This window comes from Macrobrachium rosenbergii, chromosome 54 (genome assembly GCF_040412425.1).
Source record: "Macrobrachium rosenbergii isolate ZJJX-2024 chromosome 54, ASM4041242v1, whole genome shotgun sequence".
Classification (NCBI taxonomy): Eukaryota; Metazoa; Arthropoda; class Malacostraca; order Decapoda; family Palaemonidae; genus Macrobrachium; species Macrobrachium rosenbergii.
The window spans coordinates 12,897,603-12,915,102 of NC_089794.1; the positions used below are offsets into that span (position 1 = coordinate 12,897,603).

At 34.8% G+C, this 17,500-nt stretch overlaps 2 protein-coding genes across 3 annotated transcripts in view; one reads left to right on the top strand and one right to left on the bottom strand.

The window, feature by feature from the left end:
• Window positions 1-17,500, top strand: part of LOC136834756 (uncharacterized) — a 350,563-nt gene that overhangs the window by 127,475 nt on the left and 205,588 nt on the right. The window contains exons 4-5 of the mRNA XM_067097363.1: window positions 9,724-9,892; window positions 13,507-13,609. Of these exons, the coding sequence (XP_066953464.1) occupies window positions 9,724-9,892; window positions 13,507-13,609 (272 nt within the window). The remainder of the gene's footprint in view (window positions 1-9,723; window positions 9,893-13,506; window positions 13,610-17,500) is intronic.
• The window catches only part of LOC136834755 (protein Wnt-16-like), a 344,423-nt gene that overhangs the window by 96,017 nt on the left and 230,906 nt on the right, over window positions 1-17,500 (bottom strand). The gene's annotated exons all lie outside the window — the stretch shown is intronic.

The following is a 17,500-nucleotide window of genomic DNA, read 5'->3' on the forward strand; positions in this document are numbered from 1 at the left end:
GTGGGTAAGTCCCTGTGCGGAAAGCTTCCACGAACATCAGACAACTACGCAGGTTATCAGCAGGTTGTCGATCACACTCACTGCCTCATTCGCTTATATCTTGCAAGCACTCCTGCGTATCTTGTATATGTAGGCCATTTATTTCTACATTAATACGTCTTTCATTCCATATCAGAATTTATTAGGCCTCTCTCTCTCTCTCTCTCTCTCTCTCTCTCTCTCTCTCTCTCTCTATCTATATATATATATATATATATATATATATATATATATATATATATATATATATATATATATATATATATATATTCTAATTCTTCACCTTCTTATGCATGGATGCCTCTTGTCCTTGTTCATATATTTCCTCTTCTCATTCCCTTTCCTCCTATCCATTTACTCCTGACCATCTACTTTATTATCTGTCCCTCTTCCGATTCATTGTCCTCCTCCAGAAGCACGTGTCCTACTCTTCTTCTATAACCCTATCTCCATTCTTCTCTTCAGTTTCTTTCGACCATTCCCTTCCATTGTCGTTCCTTTATCCTGCTCTTCTTACATGTTCCTCACTTTCCCGTACACTTTATAGACTCCTGCCTCATTCCATATTCCTTTCTCTACCATTATTCCAGCCTATCTTATCCCTTACCAATTTGCTATCCTATCCTATACTCTACCATTATCCTGTCTTATCCTATCCTATTCTATCCTGTCCCCTACCATTATCCTACCCTATCCCTTACCATTTTGCTATCCTATCCTATACTCTGCCATTATCCTATCCTGTCCTTTTCTATCCTATCCCCTACCATTATCCCAGCATATCCTGTCCCCTGTTATCCTATCCTATCCCCTACTATTATCCTATCCTATCCCCTACGATTTTGCTATCCTATCCTATACCCTACCAATATCCTATCCTGTCCTATTCTATCCTATCCCCTACCATTATCCTACCCTATCCCATACCATTTTCCTATCCTATCCTATACCCTACCATTATCCTATCCTATCCCTACCATTATCCTGTCCTGTCCTGACCTATCCCCCAACTTCATTTTCTGGCTTCTATCCTATTCTTTGTGCGTTGCGTCCCCCATCCATTATCCTATCCCCAGTTCAGATTTTCCTGCTCCTATCCCTTCCACTATCCTTCCCCCTTCCATTATCCTACTCCTCCTATCACATCCTATCCCCCGCCCCATTTCCATAATCCTGCAGGAGAAATCCCATCATGCCTCATGGTCCTTTTGCGCAGATTGAGATGTATGGAAGTCCTTAGGAGGCTGGACGTGGTTTGCAAGTGTTTTCCCAGACATCGGCTTATTCCTTCTCATGCCAATTTACATAGGCGTTACGTAGGTCTACGTGCGACAGTTCTGTTATGTGGTAACGTTTGTTATTGTTATTATTGTTTGGCCTATGTTTGGCAATATCTATGATGCGATGCTTATTATTTTATTATTCCTCTGCTTCTCATTATCTTTTTTTATCATCTGATTTTGGTCAATCTTAGTAGGTCAGAACTTTAGTGGGTGGTGATTATTTTCCACGAATATATTTGATATTGACCTATTTTCCAAGGATGCATGGATATATAGTTGAATTAAATATAGAATTTAGGACAAAGGCCAAGCACTGGAACCTATGAGGTCATTCAGCGCTGAAACGGAAATTGACAGTAAAAGGTTTGAAAGGTGTAACAGGAGGAAAACCTCCCAGTTGAGCTATGAATCAATTGTTAGGAGAGGGTGGAAAGTAAGATGGAAGAAAGAGAATATGAAAGGAGGTACAGTAATAGGAGCGAAAGGTCCAAGGATGCAGGTGATATAACATTTTATAAATTACTTTCCCATTTAATTTTTATCCCATTATTATGAGACGTCTTCCAAAATATATTTTACCTTGACGTATTTTCCAATGTTACAGGTCGGTTTAAAGGTCAACATTTTATTTTTATCAGATTTGAATAAAACAAGGGTGGCGGGTACCTCGGGCACTAGTGATTGTTTTCCTGAAAAATAATTTTTAATCTTGATAATTGTTTTCCCCTCAAAATATTTTTAACCCAGACCTATTTTACAAGGTAATAAGGCAATAATATAATGGTCAGTACTTCATATCATGTTCCAATAGACTTAAGAAATTGAAAGACGAAAATTAGAAAGTAAAAGCAAAAAAATCAAAACATCGAAAGAGGATCATAAAAAATATACATGTTGAAAATACGGGGAACCAGATAAATAGAAGAAGTAAGAAGTCAAAGCTGGAAGGGTGGATACATGCAGTAAAGCAATGCTTTTCTTTATCTTTTTGCTTGTTTGTTTGTTTCTTTTTTTGTTTCCGTCTAATCTCTTTTTTTTCAGTTTATTTGTTTGTCTTCATGTCATTTTATAATTGGGGAGAGAGAGATTCCTTTTTCTTACGGTTCTTTAAGTTTCTCAGCATATGACAATATCATACCCCGGAACTCTGGTTTAGAGAGGAAGGTTTATTCACTCGAAGAGTTATTCATCCGAAGGCTTATATATTCACTCGAGGTTATATTCATTCACTCAAAAGTTCCTTCGTTCGACGGCTTATTTCAAGTATTTGAAACTGACAGCTGATGCACCAACAACAGTATGAAACAAATGTGTTGTTAGTCTTACTTGCTCTCATTCCTGAAGAATCAACTGACTTTAAATCTTACGGTTACACGAAAACTATCATTTTATGTGACTTTGAAACATATTCCATTAAATTATCCATTTCTAGTTGTATAATTTTATACTATAAATGCATAATTATAATTATTAGTATGAACAAACGATTACGGAAAATTGAAAGAGTGAGGTGAATTATATAATAATTTCATCAGTTTCGGGTCTGTCTCGACTCTCGTAACCATATAATGGTAAGTTCAATTTTCAGACATCCCTCTTTTTCCCTCTTTGCTAATGGTCATCTCCCTTCAACAGATTTAAACATAATAAAACAAAAAAACGACAAATAATAATAAAAAAACTCATCTAGTCCATTTCTATGAGTTAAGAATCCAACCATTGTTGTGCGAGGTCTTTCCCCGGGGAAGAAGGGCAGATCGTCGCGGGCATCGAGAGGATTTTTCAGCCCTTTACGTCCTCATCCGTCTCTCGACCCACGTCCTCTCAAGTGCCTTTATATAGAGAAGGCCACTTATTTACTACAACCGCTTTCACCAATTTAATGCGAGTGGTCCTCGTCGTTTCCGACGATAAGTCATTATTTTCCCCAGTTGAATGTAGTGAGGGTACTCCTATAACCCTCCCTCCTTCCCTCCCTCCCCACCTTCCAGTTTTCACTTGCATTCATGTTGGGAATTTTATCCTCTATTTTTCAACGTTTTAGATTCAGAATTGAAGTGGAAAATCAATGGAGATGGGGTCATCATTTCCCATTCAGTCTGAGAGGGTTAAGATGGGACCAGATGAAAGGCTTATCATAAATCTGGCAGGAAATTGACCCCAAAGGCAATGTGCCAATCTTCTATTAAAAGTCTCTCTCCCGCGCTGATGGCACTTGCAGGATTTATACAGTCACAAAAGAGGGAAAGGCATTAATATATATAATTCGGTCCGGGTTGAATGCAAGGCAGCTATTGTGACCTCTACCAATATTTATATGTTTACATGCACATATGTACATGTGTATATATATATATATATATATATATATATATATACACAAGTATGTATATATATATATATATATATATATATATATATATATATATATATATATATATATATATATATATATATATTGGCTCACTAGTTGATACGGAACGATAACAAGAGAAGTTTATATTGAACGATAACAAGACTAGTTACTTGGAAATCTCTGTAATTGACAAGCTCTCTCTCTCTCTCTCTCTCTCTCTCTCTCTCTCTCTCTCTCTCTCTCTCTCTCTCTCTCTCTCTCTCTCTCTCTCTCCGGCATTACTATTCAGTCCATAACATGCCTCACTTCAACTCAAGTTCCCATTTCAGAGTTACCCAAGATTCTTGACTCAGGACTGGAAGAAAAAATTATAACAAGGTTACTTGCCGACACAAAAGATTATTAATGGAATCATAGAGGTAGAGAAAGAACATCGTAGCTAGAGAGGTCATAGCATTGTTGTGTGTGTGTGTATTATATATATATATATATATATATATATATATATATATATATATATATATATATATATATATAATATATGCATACTGTATATATACTGTCTTGTATATGAATTTAAACTTTCATCTATTGTTGGATAATTTCATGTATAGGAGTCTTTCTCTCTTTAAACTTTCTTCTCTTGCTGGATAATTTTATATAGCTCTCTCTCTCTCTCTCTCTCTGTAAGACTTCCAACTTTAAGTTATTACAACGTAAATTCAGAAAACAGTCTTATAACAGTTTGACCATTTTTTTTAACCTCCCTCACTCTATTCCTTCAGTTTTGTAAACACTCAGGAATCAGGTAATGTCAGAAAATTTCCACAGCTCACAGTTTCTTGATACATTTAAAAATATGTTTTAAAAAAGCATTCTCGGGTTATTGTAGAGTTTTTACACATTAAAGAAATTCAATTAGGTACTGCCTTGGGCTAAAGACGTTTTTCTCTAGTTTCTTCAAGATTTGAGACGATAGAGAGAGAGAGAGAGAGAGAGAGAGAGAGAGAGAGAGAGAGAGAGAGAGAGAGAGAGAGAGAGAGAGTTAATTATTTTAAGAAAAAATCACATATGATAGAAGGTCATACATGAAAGGAAAATTGACATTGGATGATTACCCAATAATAATAATAATAATAATAATGGTGATGGGCCGATAATGATGTAAATATATATTAAAATTATATATAAAATGAGAGCTTTTGAGAACCTATTCGATTCTCCTTATCAGTCTGACTGAAACAGTAATAATAATAATAATAATAAAATAATAATAATAATAATAATAATAATAATAATAATAATAATAATAATAATAATAATAATGAACCAAGGAACCCCTGTAACGGGGCTATAATATCGAGAATTGAATGCCACAGCAGTGTTAAAAATATTTAAGAACAGAGTTAAAAATGCTAAGTAGAGACTTTCAGATACTACTCCGTAGCATTTTTAACTCTGTTCTTAAATTTTTTAAACTATTTTTAACACTACTTTAATAATAATAATAATAATAATAATAATAATAATAATAATAATAATAATAATAATAATAATTTTTAACACTACTGTGGCTTTTAATTCTCGGCTATAATAATAATAATAATAATAATAATAATAATAATAATAATAATAATAATAATAATAATAATAATAATTTTTTAACACTGCTGTGGCTTTTAATTCTCGGCTATAATAATAATAATAATAATAATAATAATAATAATAATAATAATAAATAATAATAATAATAATAATAAAATTTTATTTAAAACTTTTAATTTTAATATAATAATATAATAATAATAATGATAATAATAATAATAATAATAATAATAATAATAAATAAATTTTTAACACTACTGTGGCTTTTAATTCTCGGCTATAATAATAATGATAATAATAATGGAGAAACTCAAACAGATTCCCGAAACCTCTCTAGAGATTTATTTTTAGATATATGTACCCATAAATAACTGTCGATTTGTATCTACATTTCAAGACTCGTGCTACAGTAGGTAATTTTTAAATAATAATAATAATAATAATAATAATAATAATAATAATAATAATAATAATAATAGGTAATCTTAAATGAAATTTCTGCATCAGCTGCATTTAATTTGTATAGAGTCTTCTCTATTTTTCTAATTATTGCAGCTGTTGCAACAATTTCATTTAACATTACTTGCTTAAAAGAGGGGTTTCTCCCGAAATAATAATAACAATGTATAATAATAATAATAATATGCAGTAAAGCAAATGAATACTTAAATTACCACGAACAGCAGCAACGAAAATAATTGGATAATAATCTTGATAATGATAACATCTCTTCCACCACCACTCCGGCTAATATAATAATAATAATCATAATGATATTAATGTCTTCAACGAAAGGCATAAAGAGTGAAACACGGCGTGCTAGACAAGGGGGTACGTGCCACGACATACTCGGGCATAATAGTATGATTTAATGCGCAGCCGAAGGCGAGCTATAACGAATGGCCCCGCGTTAAATATAACGAGCCGTTCGGCTCGACATTTTAACTAATGGTTACCAGGTCAAAGTAGAGGCGATTTCGGCCGGCTTCCCTACGCGCCTCTGAGCCTTAGCGGCGTCGTCGGAAGATCTCTCGGGAGGAAACAGGAGGAGTCTTTCAGATGGAGATTTTGTATTTTAATTATTTATTGGATTTTTTGTTTTGGGGGCGGCGATGGAGGGTGTGGTGTGCTTTTTTACGAGAGGAAATTCGGATGTACGTATTGTCAATCACACACACACACACACACTCACACACATTATATATGTATATATGTACTGTATATGCTATTTGGGCATATTTTCTCCCTTATACTGTAGTTATTGGCATAATTTTTAGAGAATATCATTTTATTTAGACATTGAATCAATCAGTATTTCTTTTTTTTTTTTTCAAAGTCTAAATAAATTGATAGCCTCTGAAAGTAATGCCACTGACTTCAATGTGTGTGAATATATATATATATATATATATATATATATATATATATATATATATATATATATATATATATATATATATATATATATATATATATATGTATATATGTATAATATATACGTGTATATATACATTCACATACACACATATATTATACAAATATATATACTGTGTATATATATATATGTATATATATTTATACATACTGTACATATATATATATTTATATCAACTGCAAGTTTTTATTATTCCTCCGGATTCAGTATTGAGATGGGGTTGCTAGCGGACTTCCCCCACACCTTCCCCACCCTGGCTGCCACCTACAACAGTCGACTAACTGCAAGATGTTGAATTCACATAAAAGAAAATAAAACAGCGATATAATAATCTGACAGAAAATGTAAAACAACGCGAAGAGAGAGAGAGAGAGAGAGAGAGAGAGAGAGAGAGAGAGAGAGAGAGAGAGAGAGAGAAAAAAAAGCAACTGGGCGTTTACAATCGGGATTATCCTCCGGGTGTTAAGTGCCAGCGCCCGGGAGCCTGCGATTTGCGGGTCGCTTAATTCGCGGGTTTTGGGAACCATGTCGAAATCTGGAACGATTTTTTTTATTTATTCTTTTTTCTTTTTTGCTTTTCCCAAAATCTGTAAGAAACGTGGTCCAAATTTACCTGCGTGCATTGTGTTTTTACTTAGGATTAGGTGTTTTAGATGGGGAGTATAATAAAAATATAATTTTACTGTCGTGTTAGAAGTTAGCATTCATGAACAATAAACAATTTCTATGAAGATAAGCTATCACTGTATATATTTAAGGTAAAGTGTTTCCAGAGAGCTGGTTGTGGAAATACACACACACACCCACACACACACACACATACATGTTTTATATATGTATGTATAACATAAGTGTTAATCTGTGTAATATTTATAAATACATATTTGAAACGATAAACTATTCGTCGTGTGACGGGAAACGTAAGAATAGAGGAGGGAAAATGAAAGCAAGGAAAGAATTCTCGAGCTTGGTGGAAGAGCAAAACGAAGTCCTTGAACATACCAATCCTCAAGTTGCTAATCTCTGATGGATAAATGTGTAATGCCATAGCCTGAAGGACATTGGCTGAAGAACCTTAGTTCTTCAGCGCAACTTGAGAAAGGAGAGAGAGAGGAAAAGTGCATATTCTTTTGTGTGAGTAAAATAAGGAGAGAGAGAGAGAGAGAGAGAGAGAGAGAGAGAGAGAGAGAGAGAGAGAGGTGATACAAAAAGTGCACATTCCTTTGAATGAGTAGAATAAGGAGAGAGAGAGAGAGAGAGAGAGAGAGAGAGAGAGAGAGAGAGAGAGAGAATGCGCATTCCATAGAATAAGCAAAAGAAGGATGGATAGGAAGAAAGAATGGAGAGAGAGAGAGTCAGATATCTTTAAACCGAAGCAAAGGTACACAGTTTAATTAACAGACTAAAAGAGAGAGAGAGAGAGAGAGAGAGAGAGAGAGAGAGATCAAGAATTACCCTCAAGACATTTAATTTTACCAGAGGCCATTCAGTCTTGTCATTTTGCCAAAGGAGTGACGTGTATCCCCCGTCTCTCCCCCCCCCCAAGTCTCTCCTTTTTCCTCCGATTTTACCAGACAATGAGACCTTTGTCCCCATGAATGAACGTACCTTTGTAAATAGCTCTTAATTTACCTGCTAATTTGCATAACGAATCGCCCCGCATTTCCTTTCATGTTGATTCTTGGACTGAAAAATATGTATAAAAAAGGGGAGGATGAAGAAATCTCTTTGATTTCTGTAAAGGAATTTGATCTTGATCCATTTTCTGAGGGGAAAAATATTAAGATGGAGTTTTTATTTGATTGTGTGAAGGAAGTTGATGTTAATTAGTTTTCTGAGAATAAGGAAATACATAGAAATATCTTCTACTTCTGTCAAGAAATGAATCTTAATTAATATTCTAAAAAATAGAAGATAAGAAATATATGGTTTTTATAGTGATTCTATTTTTATTTATTCTTTGAAAAGAAATGAGATATAAAATAAGATTGAAAATCCCGTCTTCTTTCTGATGAAAAATAGAGGGGAGGAAATTTCGTTGATCTGTAAAGAACCTTCTTGTTATTGATGACTTTTCTGAAAATTTATAGGAAACAATAGAAAATTTTGTTGGCTCTCGTAAAGAAGTTAATTTTGATTTTATGTGGATTTTACGAACTAAACTAAAGAATCTACTTATTCCCTAAGAATAAATGAAATATGAAGATCTCTTCACTCGTACGTAGCAACTAAATCTTGAATAATTATTTGATGAAAATATAAAAGGTACGATAAATCTTCGTTGATTTTATATGTAAACTTAATCTTGATGAACTTTATGAAGAATAAAATGTCAAACAGATATATCTCTACAGAATATCTGTCTTGGTCAGTTTCTGACTAAACAAATTTTAATAGCAGTAAACTTCGTTTTTGGAGAGGAGCCTAATCATTTTTTTTTATTTATGATAAACTATTAAGAAGATAAAATAAAGTTATAAATTATCTCTAAGGTAAAAAAAATCTTATTGGCCAAATTTACCAGTAGAAATTATTTTTGTGCTAACCTGAACGTGATATTACAGGTTGAGATTTTTATGGCACACACACACACACACACACACACACACACACACACACACACACACACACACACACACTTGCAGTTTTACATCAGGAGTTTGCTTTGTTTTGCAGTGTGTAGATATTGTTTTCAAAATGCAACAAACTTTTCCTTGAACATTCGTCCAACCCCTCACAAAATTTTGTGTTCAACCCAGGATAGCTTTTTGAGACGTAAGTGAATCCACTCCCTCCATCCAAGCAAGTTGTAGCAGTTAATAACATACTTACTAGATAATCCTCTTGATCTGTAAATGATGAGCTCATAAGCTGATTACTGAATCAAGTTCCTTTAAACACGCCATTTATCAGCTAATACTCTAGACTTAAATATGATATCTAATCTGTAATAAAATAAACATTCAAGTGAATTTATAGTTTAATTAAGGTATGTCCATCAACAGTGCCCTCTGGGGAGGCTGCCAGTTTACCCAGCAAGCGAGTGACCTGACTTCACTCTTGATGAAGGACAATGAGAGACATCCGTTCAGTCAGCCATACAAATTGGTCAACCTAATAGACCACCCCATACCTGGTTTTGGGGGAACCTCTGGTCCTGGAGTCAACGTGAAGGTAAGTTTAATGTATGGTTAACCGTTTGTCATTTGCACTAAAGGGAATTGCGGTCTGAATTATATTGCTGGCATGTGCTTAATTATTTCTTGAATTAGTTGTCTTTTTATTCTTTTATTTGTTCCTCTCTCTCTCTATATATATATATATGTGTGTGTGTGTGTGCAGCTCTCGCATAACTCGTAGGCGTGTGTACAATGTATGTCTGCAACAATATAACGTATATAAACTATATATATATATATATATATATATATATATATATATATATATATATATATATATATATATATATATATATATATATCATTTTAGGAGGAAGGTACCCTCGGCTAATAAACGAAATCAGATATTTGGAGAGGAGAACAAAGAATGTGAGAATCCTTCTGCAAAGGTAAAATTGTGAGAAATGTAAACAAAGAAACAAATAAATCCTTGACCATGAGCAACAGAATACATGAGGACTGTGAACAAATGAACGAGTAAATTATCGTCGACTATAAATAATACAGATAAGTAAATAAAGGAACGAACACATTTAATGGAGAAACAAACACATCCTTTCAAATCAGATAGGACTAAGCAAAACAAGTATCCCTGAGGAAATGAATAGACGTGAATAAACAAAAACAATATGAGGACCAAATGAAAATGAATAAAGATTCTCTTCTTCCTTCAACAAGAAACAAACAAAGCCTTGGAGGCCTTAAACAAAGAGCTATTTATCTTATACCATACACAATGGAACAAACAGGAAAATTCTTGAGAACCCAAACAAAAGAAACAAACAGCTCTTTACAGATCTAAGTCAAAGAAATAAAGAAGCACTTGATTATAATGAAATTGTTAAACAGATATCGTAGGCTGGAATCAGCCTAAACAAATAAAAATCGTATCATAGAAAAATCTTTGAATAATACACAAACAAACAAGGTCTGTGAGTGATACAAAAAGAAACTAATGAGGACATTAAACAAACGAAACAAAATATGTTATTGAGGATCAGAGGCCCATTAGTGAAGTAAAGCGAGAGTAGAAGATAAATCTCAATTAAACGAGAGAGAGAGAAAAAAATATGGATGAGATCTTATGAGAGCCAGGATGAGACAGTAAGCCTCCCTCCTCAAACAGATAAATTGCAGAAATAAAAACATTCTTAAAGACACGTACACCCTCTTGCAAGAGAAGTATCTTCTCAGATACGAAGATAATTCGCAAGAAAGACATCATATCACTTTCCTCTCAAAACAGGGTGACACTGTGCTCCCTTTACAGAGACAGACACGAAGTAGAGAAAGCAAAGCACAAAATAATGGAAAGGGAGAGGTAGAGAGGTTAATTGAATATCAACAAAGAAGGAGAGAGAGAGAGAGAGAGACAGAGAGAGTTCTTACATTGCAATCAAGGAAAGAGGGAAAGTAACATTTGGTTATTATTGGGTTATTCCTGAATAGGGAGATTACAGTTATTTTTATATCATTCCCAGTCTCAAAATGAGAGAGAGAGAGAGAGAGAGAGAGAGAGAGAGAGAGAGAGAGAGAGAGAGAGAGTTCCCAACTCAAAGGCTACACACACATTCATCAGATATATATGAAAAAGTCCGAGCTTTAGGACTCCCGTCTCCGTCCGTCGGCAAACATCAAAGGATTCCTTTGGTGGTTCGTGGTGACGTCACGGGGTATTTTTATTCATTAATTATTCATGGTTGGTCTGCGCATGTGTCCCTCCCGTCCAGCCCCCCCTCCCCCCTTCCCCTACCCCATCCCTACCCTTTCCAAAAGGGACCCCGTTGGCACTGATTACATAGGGAAGCTGCTGTTTGGTCAACAGTCGTTCTAAGGATCTTTTTTTGTTTTACTTTTTTTGTACCCGTATTGTTTCGGTTCTCTCTCTCTCTCTCTCTCTCTCTCTCTCTCTCTCTCTCTCTCTCTCTCTCTCTAAACACTCGTAAACTTCCAAATTGAAGGCCATTCCCAATCAAACCTATGCGAATATGATCGTCGTAAACCGCAAATGATTCAGAGGCTTGACTTTTGTAAACAGTAAGTTTGTTTGTTTACAACAACAACAGCAACAATAATATATATACATTTTCTTATTTTTCTGTGTAACAACGATAGTCTAGGGTAAACAACCCCACAATTAAACGCGCCGTTATCCAACCCACTGAAGATTCTATCACCACTGGCCTTTTGCAAAAGTACCTCTCCGTCTCGACTCTCTCTTATACTACCGTGTTGGGGATTAGGTTACCGTTCCATAGTACCGGGTATCAGGTTACCACCAAGGGTACCAGTATGAGATACCTCGCTTAAGCTTTAATTGCATCATGCAAGGCTAATTGCAAACTGATGATGATGATGATGATACTTTATTTGCATAATCTGCATCTGAGACCTTGGAAGTATTAATGCCACTTCCATGTATAGAATCATTCAATATAAATGTTCTTCACGCTTCAGTTTTGTGTTTGTGTTTTTATATACTATCATATTTTATTCATTGTCTTCTTATCGTATATTTTTATATTTCTCTGTTATCTTATTTTTATATATTTTCTACGTTTTATTCGTCGTTATTTGCCTGGAGTTTCAGATTTTGCTTATTTATTTTTTGGGCGCTTTTCAGTTTATGTCGAAATTTGTTCTGTTTTGATTTTTTTCTATTTATTTGTTGATTTAATTATTTAATATATTTATTTTTATGTTCTTTCTACTAAGCTACACTTCTCAGATTTGTTACATCCTCAGGCAGGCATAAGAATGATCTCTAGAATATGATCATAATTATTCTCATTTATAGAATTCTTTATGAACTAAGAATAAGGGGGAAATTCGAGATGAAGAAAAATGACACCCATTCCTTGTCTTGTTCTTTTTGTTTGTTGTAGTTAACTCCTGCTGTTTTTGTTGTAATTGTAAGCCAGGATTTGTCAGGATTTGCCTTTTCAGTTTTTATTATGCGTAGTAATTACACCTCTCTCTCTCTCTCTCTCTCTCTCTCTCTCTCTCTCTCTCTCTCTCTCTCTCTCATGTTGGCAAAGGCTATAGCACTCCTTTTGTCCAAAAGCGTTCGATCCCTGAGCTGTGTGAGGAAAGGAACGGTTCAGGCACTTTTCCTCAAGGACTCCTCTGTATTCCTTGGAGCCGAGTAGTGAATTTGGGATATCTAGTTGTTACTGGACTGCTGAAGGTCGCGACTGAGTTTGAGAGAGAGAGAGAGAGAGAGAGAGAGAGAGAGAGAGAGAGAGAGAGAGAGAGACGTGATTACTCTGTCATGTTGGTTGATGTGAAGACGACTGTGAGTTTACTACTATTTCCAACAATGATAATAATAATAATAGTAATAATAGAAATAATAATTATTATTATTTTTATTATTATTATAGTAACTAGTGTTAATGCAATTTCATTATTATTATTATAACCTTTATCGTGAGCGTTATCATTAATATTGTAAACTGTACTCCTACAGTGTCATAAATACTGTTCATGATAACAGTGATTATTGTCATAATAACCTCAACAAAGTCAAAATCAATGAACCATCAAATAAGTCGCAGGATAATGATTCTAGAATCCTCATCTCATTACTCCCAATCCTTCTCGCTTCAGGTCGAGGGGCTGAGATTTGTAATAAAAATCAGACAAGCGATTCTAGAAGATCCGACTGAAGCCTACTTGGCTCCAAGTGCGACCGCTAACACCTTGAAACGAGGTAAGTAATGTTGCAATGTTCATTATTACATTCATGTCGTTATACTTTATATATAAATAACATATATATATATATATATATATATATATATATATATATATATATATATATATATATATATATTGTATATATATGTATACATATGTATAATTATTTATATATATATGTGTATATATATGTATATGTTGTATTGTGTCTATATATGTGTGTATGTATGTATATACACATACATGTGTATATATACATATATGTGGATATATACATATATAATAAATATATACACATAATAATGTTTTATATATATACATATATATATATATATATATATATATATATATATATATATATATATACATATACACATATATAAAATCACATAAATGTAATAATATGCACATATACATATATATAAAATAATGGCGTGACAGGTAACGTGCAAGTTAGAGTTGGAAGAGTTGTGAAATATGGGACCTTGACCTACTTGAATGAGCCTTTTGTGTAGGTACACAGTGGTGAGCCTTTTGTGTAGGTACACAAACAGTCTAATGATATGGAAGGCTTCCACATACATGAGTTCATACTTCATTAAACAGTCAGGGGGTGAATGCGCCAGTGACTATCGTCCTCTTTATTCCCTGATGCCACCCCTTTTACGGGAGGAGGCTTATAGATTGGCACTGATTGTTAGCAGTTTAAGATCGTTAGAGCAGTAAATGAAATTGTCGCTATGTATTGAACAGTATAAAATTGGAGTTAAAATAGTGTCGGAAGGTAGGAAAATAATGCGAAATGTATGTTTTAAGAACATTATTCAACTGTTTGCATTTAGTAACCAATCTTGTTAGAATAGTGTTAAATTATATTAATACATTATGAAAAATAAAAATTAATACATTTTGAAAAATGAAAATTAATTCTTTTGAAAAACGAAAATTAATAGATTTTGAAAAATGAAAATTAAAACATTTTGAAAAATGAAGATTCATACTAAAGACTTTTGATATATGTAGCCAGTTATTTACTTATCTGCATATTTATCCATCCACGAAAACTTTAGTCTCTCTCTCTCTCTCTCTCTCTCTCTCTCTCTCTCTCTCTCTCTCTCTCTCTCTCTCTCTCTCTCTCTCTCTCGTACGTTCCTAAATGCATTTGCTTTGTAACACACCGCATCTGCCATTCGCATCAACATTCACCTCATTTTTTCCACATCCATGACCTTCCATGCTACTCCTTCGGTCCTCGCCGTCTTCAGGACCGAAGCGTGAATCGAGGGGCGCCTTAATCCCTTCGGAGGCACTGTTAGTTGACACACGGGCACAGGTGGTTCCTCTAAGACAGCGTCTTGGACGGAGAAGCCCTTGACGGGTCATTCGGGGCTTAAGGATTTCCTCACACAAAGGGCATTTTATTCAGCTCTTTCTCTCTCTCTCTCTCTCTCTCTCTCTCTCTCTCTCTCTCTCTCTCTCTCTCTCTCTCTCTCTCTCCTTATCTTGTTCTGTCTCACTTCCTTCCCTCTCTCCCTCTATCTTTGTTATTGTATTTCTAAATCTCTCTCTCTCTCTCTCTCTCTCTCTCTCTCTCTCTCTCTCTCTCTCTCTCTCTCTCTCTCTCTTGTTCTGTCTTACTTCCTTCCCTCTCTCCCCTCTATCTTTGTTATTGTATTCTAAACCTCTTCCTCTCTCTCTCTCTCCTCTCTCTTTGTTCTCTTGTTCTCTCTCTCCTCTTGTTCTGTCTCTCTCTTTGTTATTGTATTTCTAAATCTCTCTCTCTCTCTCTCTCTCTCTCTCTCTCTCTCTCTCTCTCTCTCTCTCTCTCTCTCCTTATCTTGTTCTGTCTCACTTCCTTCCCTCTCTCCCTCTATCTTTGTTATTGTATTTCTAAATCTCTCTCTCTCTCTCTCTCTCTCTCTCTCTCTCTCTCTCTCTCTCTCTCTCTCTCCCCTTATCTTGTTCTGTCTCACTTCCTTCCCTCTCTCCCTCTATCTTTGTTATTGTATCTCTCTCTCTCTCTCTCTCTCTCTCTCTCTGTCTCACTTCCTTCCTCCCCCTCTATCTTTGTTATTGTATTCCTAAACCCTCCCCCTCTCTCTCTCTCTCTCTCTCTCTCTCTCTCTCTCTCTCTCTCTCTCTCTTATCTTGTTCTGTCTCACTTCCTTCCCTTTCTCTCTTTATCTTTGTCTTTGTATTCCTAAATCTCTCTCTCTCTCTCTCTCTCTCTCAGCACACTTATTCTGTCATGTATCTCACCAGCTCTCGCACCATTCCCCTTCGTCTCTCTCTCTCTCTCTCTCTCTCTCTCTCTCTCTCTCTCTCTCTCTCTCTCTCTCTCTCTCTCTCTCATATGTTTTCCCTCTCTCCTAAGTTCTTGCTCTCTACCTATCTTTGTTTTTGTATTTCTGAATCTCTCTCTCTCTCTCTCTCTCTCTCTCTCTCTCTCTCTCTCTCTCTCTCTCTCTCTCTCTCTCTCTCTCTCTCTCAGCACACTTCTTTCCTAATATATCGCACTATCTCTCACGCCATTCCCCTTCGACTCACGCACTCAATCCTGTAGGCTCTCTCTCTCTCTCTCTCTCTCTCTCTCTCTCTCTCTCTCTCTCTCTCTCTCTCTCTCTCTCTCTCCCCGCACCTTCTTTTCCCACAGGATCTTTGTCTTAAGACGCCCTCAAGAAAGAAACGAGGCGACCCCTTTCGTCCAACAAGGGACGAAAGCCGTGACATGAATAACAACGAGGGTCTAACGAAATCTCCAAGATGGCTTTACAAAGAAATGCATATAAAAAGGGTCAAGTTGTTCCTTAGGCTTCAAAGTCAGAGAGATGATGGTGTTTTGCGTGATGTGTCAGCAGTGAATAGTGAATAACCCTCATGAATAATTCGGATTGATAAATATAACTTATAAATGATTTATTTTATGCTTTGTTGATTGGAAAGCAATGGTTCTCATTGGACCTTAGATGACGTGTCATAGTTACAATAAATAAAATTGCATTTTTCCCTCAATACCAGCCGTGAATTATGAATATTGTTGTTAATTTTGATTGTTAAATAACTTATGTATTATTAATTTTTAGGTATATTTATTAGTAATTAGGGCCTCGAATTGGGCTTTCATTGAAGAAGTTGTTATGTCAGTCGTGATTTTGTTGCAGTAAATGGAATGAAAATTATTATTTTTATTGAATTAGTAAGTAAAGGACTAGAAATGCCCCGCCCCACCATTATTAAAGTTACAGAGGAAATAAAAGTTAATTTTAGACATTAAATTTGACAAGAACGATTATCAGAACAGAAATGAGCGTATAAATGATTAGCTCTAGGGCTATGACGGAAATTTTAAATTACAGGTAACTATCTCCAACTTAAAACTGGACTTGGCGCTCCAAAGTAATAGCGACTATTAGGAATAACCTTTTGTCCATTGAAGTATGTAGAAACAAACAAATAAAAACAAAGACTTTGGGAGAAACAAAAATAATTTGGTTTCATCTTCATCAGTTTTCACGTTCCTTCGCTTGGGTGTTTTTTTATTTTTATTTTTATTGTTTTTGTTTGTTATTGTTTTATTATTTTCTTTTTTCCATTTTCTCTCTTGTTACATATTGGGTTGTTCCGAATGAATAATAATAATAATAATAATAATAATAATAATAATAATAATAATGGAAGGAAGTAGATCCTCTGTTCAGCATGCCTTGTTAAGAGGAGAAAAAACGATGCAGCCATCCGTTTTAACAGAATAATAATAATAATAATAATAAATCATATACTGTGCGCCAGATTCTCCATCAGAGAGGAAGTGAACCCAAAAGAGCAGGTAAGAAACGCATAAAAATTCCCCGGAAACAAAACAAAGGAATGTTTCCACAGCATTCGATAAAGCGAAGTGGCCCAC